At 41.2% G+C, this 13,592-nt stretch overlaps 1 protein-coding gene across 1 annotated transcript in view; it reads right to left on the bottom strand.

The window, feature by feature from the left end:
* SVIL (supervillin) overlaps positions 1-13,035 on the bottom strand; it is a 105,178-nt gene extending 92,143 nt beyond the window's left edge. The window contains exon 1 of the mRNA XM_074156910.1: positions 12,905-13,035. Within this exon, the coding sequence (XP_074013011.1) occupies positions 12,905-12,968 (64 nt within the window). The 5' untranslated portion in view covers positions 12,969-13,035. The remainder of the gene's footprint in view (positions 1-12,904) is intronic.
* Between the last annotated feature and the right edge of the window lie 557 nt (positions 13,036-13,592).

Below are 13,592 nucleotides of genomic sequence, written 5' to 3'. Positions count from 1 at the left end.
CAATACTCAGATTAAATCTTAGACTATTATCCCAGTATATCAACCCTGTCTGTTCCCAGCAGAGAGGTGACCCGAAGATCCTGTTTAAACTAGCCCATTTATCCAATCAAGACAGTAAAAACAAAAGCATGAGAGCTCCTCTTCTCTTGGTTCTCCTTGAAACTAACTCTAGGTTTCAGTCTCAAAGCCTGTTCCCTAATCCTCAATTTCTCTCACCTCCTGCTTTCACTCCTCTCTCTCTGTCCCTCCAAAGTCTTGCATTGGGAGCAAGTCGCCTGCTGCGGAAGGTGCCTTGGCATGCCAAGAAGACAAGCCAGGGCAACTAAGCCTAATAGTTCTTGATTTATCTGAAGTGTTTGCCAAAAGGAATGTGTGTGGAGTCACTTTTTTTCCTGACAATTACTTCCACAGGGTTGTGTTGTCATGACATTTCATTGTCTGCATTCAGTCTCGCATCATCACAGGCAATTGCAAGTCACTCTTAAAAGTCTACTCAATTACTGGCCCTAGGTTTAATTCAGAAACACTCATCCGTTTAACATATCACTATATACTAGCTACTTCTGTGTTGGCTTCAATCAAGCTGTAAAGTTCCTGTGATATCAAACATAAGTCTTTTGTATCTGCACTTCAAAATTACTTCATAGCACCTACTTTTACTTAAGTCCAAACAATCCAGCCCAGGCAGTATATAAACATGTACTTACATCTGAAATGAAAGGTTCAGAACTAACTAATTTCAAGTAGAAGTCTGTTCAGACTTAAGGCTCCACAACAGTCTTTCAGAAGCAAGTATATAACTGGGCAATTTTAACACCAGGCTAGAAGAAACAGCAGTAGGCTTGGTCCAAGAACAAATATGGTGTCTCAAAGTAAGAGAGAAGTTCTCTTTGGCATAAGAATATTAGCACAACACTCGCACAACACATTGTCCTACCTGCCTTACTACGGTTTGTTTAAGCCTCTAAATCAAGCAAACTGAGGCTATCGTGAACACAGTATGACAGACCTCGAGTTCCAAACATTAAATGCTGACATTCTACCTGATGGGGTAAAAGCAATGCAAAGCACTGAGGTACCTCACAGCTCATAAGGCCTACAGTTTTTGTCCCTTCTCCTGCCATCTAACCAGAGTCAAGACAGTGTTCCCTACTCACCCATCCTTCATTCTCACTCCCACATTGAGTAGCTCTTTTCTAACCCTGACTCCTCTCACTCCCCGTAAATCAGCACCTGCGCTGGCACAGCCATGGTGAGTGGAACTGGGGAACCCATGGGGCTAAAGGGGAAGGGGAAAAATGTTCTCAGATAGAGCAGTTCCCTGATCTGTGCACCCATACAGCCAGCTGACACGCATGGAGAGTGTGGTTCAGGAGCAAACTGGGAATGAGGGCGAGTGAGAGGCATAATTAAACTGGAATTTTAAAGCAAGGTTACCACTTCCACTATTTCCATCCAGTAATCCAAACCATCAGCTGCCTAAAGCAGTCAGAAGAACTTGGTATCCCTAGCCTTAAATATTTGCAGGAACAGGATCCAGTAGGTGTGCTTGAGTGTCTAAGATAGATGAACAACCATCATTCCTGACAGTAGTAGAAAAGAATGTGAGTGGCCTCATCAAATGGTGTCCAAATAATTATTTCCAAAAGAAATGGGGAGACCTCAATTTGAAACAGACCAGCCTGAAGCCCAAACCCACTTCAAGACAGCCCTAAACATCAGCCTACAAAGAAGAGAACAGCAAGGCTGCACTTGCCCTCCCTTGTTTAAAGCAGGGCAGCTGTGAAGAACATAGTCTTATCGATGATGTTATGCTTTTCTGCAATTACTAATTGCTATAAATCCTCCTAGTTAATACATCTGACATACATTATTAGCTCAGAGAACAAGATGTTGGACTGAAACATGTTGATGCTGTTTTCTCCTTTGACTCAACCATCACAAATCCTTAGAACCAGCAAGTGTACATAATCCAAACAGCCAGAAACATGATTAACACTGGAAAAACTAAGCCTTTATGGCTCTGAGTGGGTGCCAGGATGGATCGTTTTTCCTGTGCCCACCTAAACAGAACCCTTACACATAAAGGATTGTGACTTCATCTAATGACTGATCAGCAAAGCTTCCAGCCTCTGGTCAGAAGAGAAATGCTGACCATTTGCATGTATGGGAGCTTTTTTAACTTCACAATTCTTTAAGTTACCAGAGTTCCTCTGACCTGAATGCTTATTTCTCTTACCTGGCACAATATGCTACATGTGAGCATATGATCATCAAATCTCTTCTTTTGAGCTCTGAGATACTTCAAGACAACCAAATCTGTGCTACTCTTACAAAGAACCTAACCTAACCAGGTTTTCTACAGCTTAAATATTCCATCTCCATCTCTGTGAGGTCTCTGGCTGGACAGGTCACTCTTCAAATACGCACGGCAATCAGTAGCTAGATGAAGACTCCGTGTAGATTCCTACGTGCCAATGATTAGTTCAGATAGTCTTTCTTGCTCTGAACAAGCCAAAAGAGCCTTATGCTTTCTAGAAATTTCAAAAAGGAAAAAAATGTTGAAGTTGTCTGCACACCAAATGCAAACAATTTTTGCAAACAGAATACATTTCTTCCAGAAGTGTTCTGGTTCACTAGTGTGTTGGGTACAAAATAACTGTAACCAGTTGAAGCACAATTCTAGATTGTTGCTATATAAGCAGAACTGACCACAAACAAAACTTCCAATGTTTTTTGTTCATTCTCAGTACAGTTGGTTAAGGTTGACTGAAAGTGCAGTGTTTTTGATTTTTTGCAGAGGTACAGGAACATTTTTGTGTTAACTGCTCAGTTCAGTTTTAAATGGCTGAGTGGCAGGACTCACCCCACCCCAAATACTAACAAAACAGTTATTTAAACATCCATAACTCCAATATTTGCATGTATAAACTGACAAATGCATCTTGACGATATCAAAATTGTGTCTGCCACAATTACATTTGTAGCATACCTTTAGATATCTGTCTACTGATAATCAGAATATTTTAGTATGTGAGAGCTCTATAACCAAAATGCATTCCATGCTATTTTATAAGGTATAAGGTGGGGTTTTTCCTCCTGTTTCCCCACTGATAATTTAATAAGAAATGGACGTAAGAAAACATGAGAAACTTCAACATGAGAATTTGGTATTTAAACCTGTAACTGTAATGTAGTCTTTAAAGATTTGAGTTCATTTTACAGCTATAAAATTAAGTTTCCCATTCTGAAACACAACCTCCAGCTATGAACATAAAGATTCCTTGCTTGCAAAGACAACCCTTACTATCTGATCAGAATGAAAGGATGGGGGTTGAGCTATGTTTTCAAAGTCAGCTTGTATAAGTTACACAGGTTTCACTGAGTGCAACTTCAGGGAGTTCATGTATGTTTTTTGTTTGAAGTAGATTTAGTATAAACCAACTCTAGTTAGGGTTTTTAAGGCATGCAGTAAGCTTCATTTCCCTCAGCTTTAATAGTTTATCCTGTTGCTTAGAATTACCAACATTGAATCCTTGAGTCTGTTTCTTTCAAATGAGCTATGTGCTCTGGATGGTTTGACTACAATAAGAAACGTATCATCCAAGGTTAGCTTCACTCACTGCAAAATAGCTGTTTGTCTTCACAATAAAGAGAAAGAAAAAGTCAAATCCAATGCTGCTGGAGCAACTGCCTCGGTTGTTCAGCTCCAGTTGCCTGTGTTAACAAATCAGGCAAGTTTCTTTTACTGGAAACTGAAGGGAGGCAGGTGTTATGATGACTGACATCAAAGCCAAGTGAACCCAGGTCTTTCAACTCCCAGCGCTAACTCGTGGCTACAGGGTTAGCATTACCAACCCCTTGTCACCACTGGAGTGCCAACAACTACCTGACATGTTGCTTCCAGTAGGATCTCGCCTTGTTTTCGGGGCCAGTTGGCACTTAATGGAAAATAACATTGAAATACTGACTGTTTTTCACTCTAATACAAACAGTTAGGGCAATTATTTGCTAGGAGTTAAAGAGTTATTGTAGCTGTCTCTGAGGCCTAACTGGGCTTCTTGTCAGGTAGGGTAAGATTGAAAAAGTCACAGGTGAAGCACATACAACCTGCATATTCCCTAGATCATTTGGTGCAACTGTTTTGAAATATTAATCCACACTCCTTCCTCCTTCTGCAGCGAGCTAATAGGAGACAGTGCTAGCTTTGGTTTATTTTAGAGAACAGACAGTAATTTTGTCTAAATCTAAGGCTGATATGATGGAATGAGAATGAAATCCTGCAGATCTTTGCTGACTGCCAAGAGTTTTACAGGTACAAGCCATGAGGAGCACATTTGTCAGTCATTAACTCCATGGAAGCGTTATTAACTTCTCACAGTACTTTGGCGCGCAATTTCTCGGCTAACACCTGAATCCAGTTCCTTTGTAACAGACCACTGATAACAGCATGGCAGCTTTCGGTGTCAAACGACTCAGTTCTGTCAGAAAATCACACACTTCCTGTATAATGGTCTGATGGAGCCTTTAGAAGCGTAGCTGGCCTTAGTTATTACAACACATGATGCTTCTTGTCCAAGTTCATCATAATGCTCTTTTGTATACCTGAAGAGAGACAGCCCCAGAAATCTGAATAATTTTAATCTGTCTTTGAAGTCTTACTTTACAGATTTTTATTATTATGATTTTTTTTTAACTCTGAAAACTAGCATCATTAGAGTAAAGAGAGACCATTCCATCAACTAAATGCAAATAAATCAGCAAAGGCTTAATGCATAATTGCTCTACCCTGTCTACTGAAAGACTCCCTTCAACACGCCACCACGTGAGTAAATGACATCAGAAGCATTTTTATCTCCAGTTACCCAACGCATTCTTATCTGCTTAAGGCAGATTCCAACTAGGACATGTTTTGCTCATTAAAAATCACGACCTTCCAATGTGCTTGTTAACTCTAAACTGCCTAGTTGTGAAAGTTGCAAAACCAGTGAATTAATTAATTAGTGGAGAGGATTTCCTGTGAGAGCAGAGCACACTATTCCCCTGCATTATGCCAAATGGATGCTTCTCTGTGGAGAAACAGAAGCCTATGCATTCAGCAAATAAACCGTGATGCCTCTGCAAAGTGAATAATCTCAGCCAACCTGTTGCTGCAAACTATTACAGAGCTTTTGCCTCTTGAAAATTGTAGTGCAATTGGCATGCACAACAGACAACACACTAAGGAACAAACGTGAACTCTGACAATGGTAATTTAAACTAAATAAACTTGTGCAATTTTCACCCATGTTCATTATACGAAAGGCTTTATAGCTAAGAATCCATCTCGTGAACAGGTTCTAAGCAAGGAAAATGACAATGTTGAATTTAAAAAAACCAAACCCACAAACTCTACATATTCTTAATAATGTTTTGCATAAACAAATGTACTGAGACTATGAAAAGCTTTCATACCACTTCATCAACACAAATCTAAACAAGAGAGAAACCTCAGCTCCTCATGTGTTACGATGAGTGCAGGGTAATGCACGTACCCTTTCCACACAGAAAACTGGCAAAAGACTCCTCTGACCTGTCTGGAAATCTCTTGGTCAAAAATGGCTCAACTCCACCATCTGAGTCTACCTTGACTCACTGTGAAGAAGAAAACGCGCACTGTCATTTCACTTTTCCTCAACTATATAGTTTTGGGGAGCTCTGTGTACAAATACTGTCTTCTCTGTATAAGAAGTAAAATCAGCCTGTCCCCACTACCTTGACCTCACATAAACTATCAAATATAAGGAATTTAGCAAAGAAATGCCAAGTACAAAGCTACAGTCCTTCTGAATAAAGTTCCTAGAAATCTGAAATCCTCCTTCCAACTGGAAATTTTTGCCAAGAATATAATTTAGCAATGCAATCAAGACAAAACATCATTGGAAGAGGTAGAATTAACGCTTAAATTGACTAACTAATACCCCAGAGATAGCATGGAAGAAAGTTTACCTGTTCCAACAAGTTCAAGCATCTGCTGCACAAAGAGGAGCTGATATTGTTATTTCTCATCAATCGAAATATTTCCTGCATTACACCCTTAGTGCATTTGAGCCTGAAACTCAAGAGCTCTAAGAGTGTCTTCCTGCTCTTGTGCAGACTCTGGGGTACCCAACTTCCGTACCTTATCCATATGTCTTGGTGGTCTTTTTTAAGGCATTGACATCTTCTAACAGTTTTACAGGAGCACAACACAGGCACACTGAAACAGTGGAGCAATTTACGTTGACTTGCATTTTAAAATGCAAGTACCAAAGAAGGCAAAACAGATCATATAAAAAAAGATGCCAATTAAAAATACTAATTTTACTGGAAACAATATAAAAACATTTTAAAGTCAGGTATCAAACTGAAATACACATCTGTTAATCCAAGACAAAAATTAAGAGGCTATCTGAAGAAGGATATTGGCTGGGCAGTTTCCTCTGAAGCCTCACTGCCTCTGACGGCAGTAGGATTCAATCTCCTATAAAATATGCAGAGAGAGACGAGTATTTTAATGTATATCTAACAAGATCTGTGTGAGAAAGATTAAATGTACGGGGTCTTTTATTCCAATAAAATATTCCTATTCCTGAAGTGATAAAGTAGTTTTTAAACAGTAACTCTCCAGACATGTTCTGTATTCTGGTATTCTCCAGGCTAAAACACAGGTTTATATAATTCAGAATAAAAATTCTAGATCCATTTGACAGAGAAACACAGATTTGTAATCCAAAGAAAATGGAAGACAGTCTTAAATTGCTAGTTCCTGAAATTTAAACTGAAAACCATAAAATTTATTTCCTTGGCAAAGACACTATTCTTGTGTTTCTGGAGATTAAAATACAACACCTAGAACATCTTTAAAGCAAGGAACCTCCTCTTCCCAACCTCCTAACCCTTATGCTCCCCCTGTTTAACAGCTGATACTGCTGCAGGAAGGGAAGGTACAACAGTGCCGGTAACTTCCACCCTTTGTGTCATAGTAATGTTTAAAAATAAGACCATGGAAAGTTGGAGGAAGCTTTCTTCAGAACACTCCAAGTCTCAAAATACAACTGTTACCCAACGCAACAGTATTCACATGCATAACAGTATTCACATGCAAGAACTTCTTAAACACAAGAGAAAAGTACTACTGAAAAATTTTGGTTTTATAGAAGTGTTCCTACAGATGCTTGTAGCACTATGGCTAAGGTTAATGCATTAAAACTGAAAAAGAAAAGAGACACCTCAATACACAAACCAACCAGCGACAAGACTTTCCATTCATAGCAGAATGAACTCATCCTCTAAGCAAAACCACGAGAATAAAAACACAAAATGCCTTAAGGAAGGCTGAATGACTGGCATGCACAGGCTGCAATAAACCCACTCACATTTCAACCTGACAAAGCTGCAAACATTCTCAAACAACTGTCTTGAGCGACTGCGTGCAAGCTCTCCAAATGAGGTGCTACTTACTTCAGAATCCTGTAAAAAAATCCACTTGTCTGCCTTTACACAAGGGAGGAAAGAAAGAAGGTACAGATGCAGCAGGAGGGGTCAAAGTCTTCTCAAAATAGTTACTGATAATGCCTGAAGCTCTCTTTAGAGAGGAATTTCATAATTCTTGTTTTAGAGAAGTTTCTCACTTCAGCTAAGTCTCCTTTCCAAAGGACCTAACACTCACCCGCTAAGAAAACAGAAAACTGACTTCACAAAAGTTACCAAATATCAACATGCAAGGCTGGCAAGTACATGTGCAGTCAAGATGATTCAGATAAGTCAGATAAATTTAGAACAGCGCTTTCCTAAAAGCATGCGTTCACCAAATGCAGTAAATATGCAGGAGCTATATCCAAGTGCTGATTCCAAACATTAGTGCAAAAAATTTATTAGTGAAAATCTCCTTTTAAGAGTCCGCTCCCATCTGAAGTCCTCAAAAATGTTATTCCTTGATCTGCCTTTAGTATTTGCATCCATCACTGGATTTATCCACATAAAAAGCTATAGGCTCTCCAACCTCGGAGGACTAAGCCAAATGCAGTGTGGCAACTTCACATAGGACCAACCTTTTATGGTTGGAACAGTAGAGCTTTGAGACAGCTAATCTACCATAAATAGCTCTTGAAACTCAGAAGGATCAAATCAGCTGTTGCAACAGTCCCAGCCTGTAGCTGCTTCAAATCCAATTATGCTGTCAGCTCTATCTTGCAGCTCTCCTTTTTACTCCCCCCATCTAAAACTTTTTTAGTCTTGCTCCTGCGAAATTATAAGCTGCAAAGACAAATGCAGCAGAACACAATACATTTAATCAAAAATGAAACAAGTGGACAGGTATTCCGAGAATTATCTTAAGGAACAGAAGGTTTGTTCTGTTAAAAAACAGCTTAAAAATGTGATGCCTGATAAAAATAAAAAATTATCAGCCCTGATTTGTAATGCAAACATACGATTTGAAATAAGCAAATAGTTGCAAGAACAGCAAGCTCAGCTTTAAAAGGTGGGCACAACCAAGACAGATAAACTATCTGTGCACCAGATTAAGGCATAAGGCACTGAATTGCTTGCATATTTTTTCTGTAACTTAAATAGACTTGAGAAGTACTAGAACTCACTGTTATAAATCCCTGTACTGCAATGTTTCCTTTCAGGTAGTTAGAACCATTTTCCCCCAAAGAAGCTGAGAACTATGATTTAAGAATTCTTAAGGAACTGGGAGCTTCCAAAAATGTATGTTTACAAACCGTACAAGTCAACAAGAGCACCATGGGATAAAACCCTGAGGGAAGAGGGGTCCAAGAAAGCTGGCTAATATTCAAAGATCACCTCCTCCAAGCTCAGGAGCGATGCATCCCAACAAAGAAGAAGTTGGGCAAAAATGGCAGGAGGTCTGAATGGATGAGCAAGGAGCTTCTGGACAGTCTCAAACAGATAAAGGAAGCCTACAGAGGGTGGAAGCAAGGACAGGTAGCCTGGAAGAAATACAGAGAAATTGTCTGAGCAGCCAGGGATCAGATTAGGAAAGCTAAAGCCCAGATAGAGTTAAATCTGGCCAGGGACATCAAGGACAACAAGAAAAGCTTCTACAGGTACATTAGTGATAAAAAGAAGACTAAGGAAGATGTAGGTGCTCTTTGGAAAGAAGCAGGAAACCTGTTTACCCAGGATATGGAGAAGGCTGAGGTACTCAATGACTTTTTTGCCTCAGTCTTCACCAGCAAGGGCTCTAGCCACACTGCCCATGTAGCAGAAGGCAAAGGCAGGGACTGGAAGAATGAAGAACCGCACACTATAGGAGAAGATCAGGTTTGAGACCATCTAAGGAACCTGAAGGTGCACAAATCCGTGGTACCTGATGAGATACATCTGTGGGTCCTGAGGGAACTGGCAGATGAAGTTGCCAAGTCACTATCCATCATATTTGAGAAGTGATAGCAGTCCAGTGAAATTCCCACCACCTGGAAAAGGGGAAACATAATCCCCATTTCTAAAAACAGAAAAAAGAAAGACCCAGGGAACTACAGGCCAGCCAGTCTCACCTCTGTGCCCAGCAAGATCATTGAGCAGATCCTCCTGGAAACTATACTAAGGACCATGTAAAATAAGGAGGTGATCATTGACAGCCAACATGGCTTCACTGAAGGTAAATCATGTCTGTCAAATTTGGTGGCCTTCTATGACGGGGTTAAAGCATTGGTGGATAAGGGAAGAGCAACTGACATCATCTATCTGGATTTGTGTAAACCATTTAACAGGTAAACCTGCATGACATCCTTGTCTCTAAAGTGGAGAGACATGGATTTGACAGATGGACCACTGATTGAATACGGAATTGGCTGGTTGGTGGCACTCAAAGAGCTGCAGTCAACAGCTCGATGTCCAAGTGGAGACCAGTAACGAGTGGCATTCCTCAGGGGTCGGTATTGGTACCAGTGCTGTTTAACATTTTTGTTGGAAACATGGACAGTAGGATTGAGTGCACCCTCAGCAAGTTTGCTGATGATACATGGTGTGGAGCAGTTGACATGTTGGAGGGGAGGGATACCATCCAGAGGGACTCTGACAGGCTTGAGAGGTGGGCCCATACGAACCTCGTGAAGTTCAACAAGGCCAAGTGCGAGGTCCTGCACATGGGTTGGGGCAATCCCAAGCACAAATCCAGGCTGGATGGAGAATGGCTTGAGAACAACCCTGAGGAGAAGGACTTGGGGCTGTTGGTTGATGAGAAGTTCAACATGAGCTGGCAATGTGCGCTGGCAGTCCAGAAAGCCAACTGCATCCTGGGCTGCATCAAAAGCAGTATGGCCAGCAGGTCAAGGGAGGTGATTCTGCCCCTCTACTCTGCTCTGGTGAGATCCCACCTGCAGTACTGTGTCCATTCTGCCCCTCTACTCTGCTCTGGTGAGATCCCACCTGCAGTACTGTGTCCAGCTCTGGGGCCCCCAACATAAGAAGGACACAGACCTGTTGGAGAAAGTAAGGAGGAGGGCCGCAAAGATGGTCAGAGGGCTGCAGCACCTCTCCTATGAGGAAAGGCTAAGAGAGTTGGGGTTGTTCAGCCTGGAGAACAGAAGAGAAGACTCCAGGGAGACCTTATAGCAGCCTTCCAGTACCTAAAGGGGGCCTACAGGAGAGATGAGGAGGGACTCTTTATCAGGGAAGGTAGCAATAGGATGAGGGGTAACAATTTTAAACTGAAAGAGGAGAGATTTAGGTTAGATATCAGGAAGAAATTCTTTACTATGAGGGTGGTGAGACACTGGAACAGGTTGCCCAGGGAAGTTGTGGATGCCCCATCCCTGGAGGTGTTCAAGGCCAGGCTGGATGGGGCTTTGAGCAACCTGCTCTAGAGGAAGGTGTCCCTGCCCATGGGTTGGGGGTTGGAACTAGATCATCTTTAAGGTCCCTTCCAGCCCAAACCATTCTATGATTCTAGGAACATAACTCTCAAAATTACCACTGGGACTACTAGAACACAGCAATTCCTGAGAGACTAGTGCAGTGACAATGTTCTGGAAAGAGATACATGTTTGGATACAGTGAAACAGGTGAGCAGCATTATCTTTCTGGTTCACCTCACAGTGCAAAGAAAACACACAACACAAGTACATAAGCATAAGTTAATGAAAGATTTTTTTTAAAAACCATGTATTATTAACATCTCCACGGTCTTTCCAAAACAAAGAGATAAATTACTCTAGTGCAGCACAGGAACTGGTTAAAAAGGGAAAGAAGTGCCTTGTGGGCAAAGCCTGGATCTGTATCTCCCACAAGCACATAGATCCTGAACATTGCCAGGTCATCCTCCTATAATACTGGGCATGACATCCACCATCTAGGCATCAGTCCTTCTTGTATAAGCGGGGAAAAAAGAGCATTGCTAATTCTTAATCTTCAAATTGCTTTAAGAAGGGCCTGAAATTTAGCTCCTCTAGAAACAACGTTAATGAGAGGGTCAAAATACAAAAGATCGTTATACTCCATCTAATGTAAAACTGTCAGCCATATGCCATTCTACTCCCATCTGAGCTTGCATTATATTTTATCATCTCCATTAAAGGGTCTGGGTTTCAACTGATTTGCAAAGCATGTAACACACAAAAAGAGTCACTGGTTTCCATCTTGCCTACACAGATGATGACAAAGCAACTTCAATTAAGTGTGGGTGGGTTAAATGAAGTGGTTTGCTATATCCTCCAAATCGTGCATGAAGAACCCAGCTGGGTCACCTTCTGGAAGCCTCAGAGAAGTCAAAGAGGTGGAAGAAGGCACAGAAAGTTTTCCCTTTAGCCTCTAGCAAACGCCTAACTGAATCAATTCAGATGCACAGGGGACAGCGCGCTTTTTATTAGCACGGAATAAACTCAGCATGTGACAAGCAGATAAAACAGAACAGCAAGATCTGCCCGAATAAGTTTATCACTTTCAACAAGGCTTGTAAAACTTGTGACATTATGCTTCTGCACTGTGGTGAAAAAAACATAGCTGAACCAACTGCTGACAAAAGTTCAACAGCACTCTTAAAAATGCAGCAGGCATGCTTGCAACTGGTACGAGAAAGAGCAGCCGTGAGCGTGCTGCCAGAGCACAACCACTGGTGCTTTATGCCCTATCCATAACCGTTTAAAATCCAAGGTCTTTTTATTACTGTGGAATTTGAAAGATGTGAGTTATGACATGGAAACACACCCCCTCTCAAGAAGCAGGGCTGAGAACGCTTGTTTCTTTTATAGAAACAACTCTACATCTTACTGTTTGCATTCACTCTCCCTATCACACAGGGAAGTATGTTGAAGACGTCACTTTCACATCTAATTTGAAAAAAAAAAAAAAAAATCCTGTGTGTGCTCTTTTCACATAGACTTCCTTTGTTATAAACACACAAAGCAGAACTGACTACCACAGAAAGGAAGTAGTTTCTCCCTCTCCCTCCCCATTACAAAATTTCTGCAAACAGAGTAGAGGAAGCCACAGCCAACACATTGGTTCACCACTAGCTCTTTACAGCCAGCATAAGATCTAGCGTGTATCTTCCAGAGACTATCAACTCTACTATCAAAGAGAGTGAGGCATCATGCACTCCTCAGACAACAAGTTCTGTCCCAGTGAAGGCAGAAGTACAAATTAACAGACGCACTTTTGATACCAAGGTCTTGCATTGCAAGAGACGATATGTGCTTCAATGAGTAACAGTCAAGAAATAACACCAGTGTAACACACAGTAAAGTGCACGCAGCTCGGGAAGTCTGGAGTAAGCATATATTCAATTTAACAATTCAGCTTCCCAGTTTATAGATATGTTCTTTTCAGCTGGGCTGAGGCGGGGCGGGGAGGGGAAGGAGAGACTTCCGAGAAAAAAAAAAAAAAAAAAGACAGACAAATTTAATAAAAAGTGGCTTACCAGAATCCATTGTTAGAATCATGACCCCACTTCTGTGTCCCAGGAAGCAGGAAGCCTTACCCATCCAGTGTATGCGAATGACTCAGAAGGACAGCATGGCTTTGTTTCAGCTTATATCTTCTAGCTCATTCACCCCTCCTCCCTCCCGTGGGATAAAAGTGTTGCCTGTGCCTGGCCATCCCTATTGGCTCAGCGAGGCAACACCACTCATTTAGCATATTCAAGTTTCTGTGAGAGCCTAAAATGATCCACAGAGGATTTTTTATTTCTCTTAAGAATAAATAAATAAATAAAAAACCAAAAGCCAACACAAACACTTTTTGTCTTTCTGGGAAAACAATCCGTTCATTCTTTCACTATCAGATGCATATTACGGTTGGTGTTATTGCCACAGGGCCAAACAATTCCCTAGGCTGTGAATTGATGAGAAGGTAGCAAGTCAGGGAGGACAGTCCCACGGACTTCAGTAATCCCCAGTTTGGCTGCACTGTCTGTCTATGGGAATAAAGCCACACATTTTGTGTCAAAGCCTATGCCCTCTAACCCATCTTATCTTCAATGCAAACTGCATATTCCCCCAAAACTGAGGATCTCCTAGTTTGTCTGGGAAGATTTGCTCTTCCATTTTATTTTTAAACAGACAGAACAGTAAAAGATTGCTGTCTTACTGAAGACACACACACAGACT

This window comes from Numenius arquata, chromosome 12 (genome assembly GCF_964106895.1).
Source record: "Numenius arquata chromosome 12, bNumArq3.hap1.1, whole genome shotgun sequence".
NCBI classification, from domain to species: domain Eukaryota; kingdom Metazoa; phylum Chordata; class Aves; order Charadriiformes; family Scolopacidae; genus Numenius; species Numenius arquata.
Note: the sequence above shows the minus strand (reverse complement) of the source record. Positions and strands in the feature narration are given on the sequence as shown.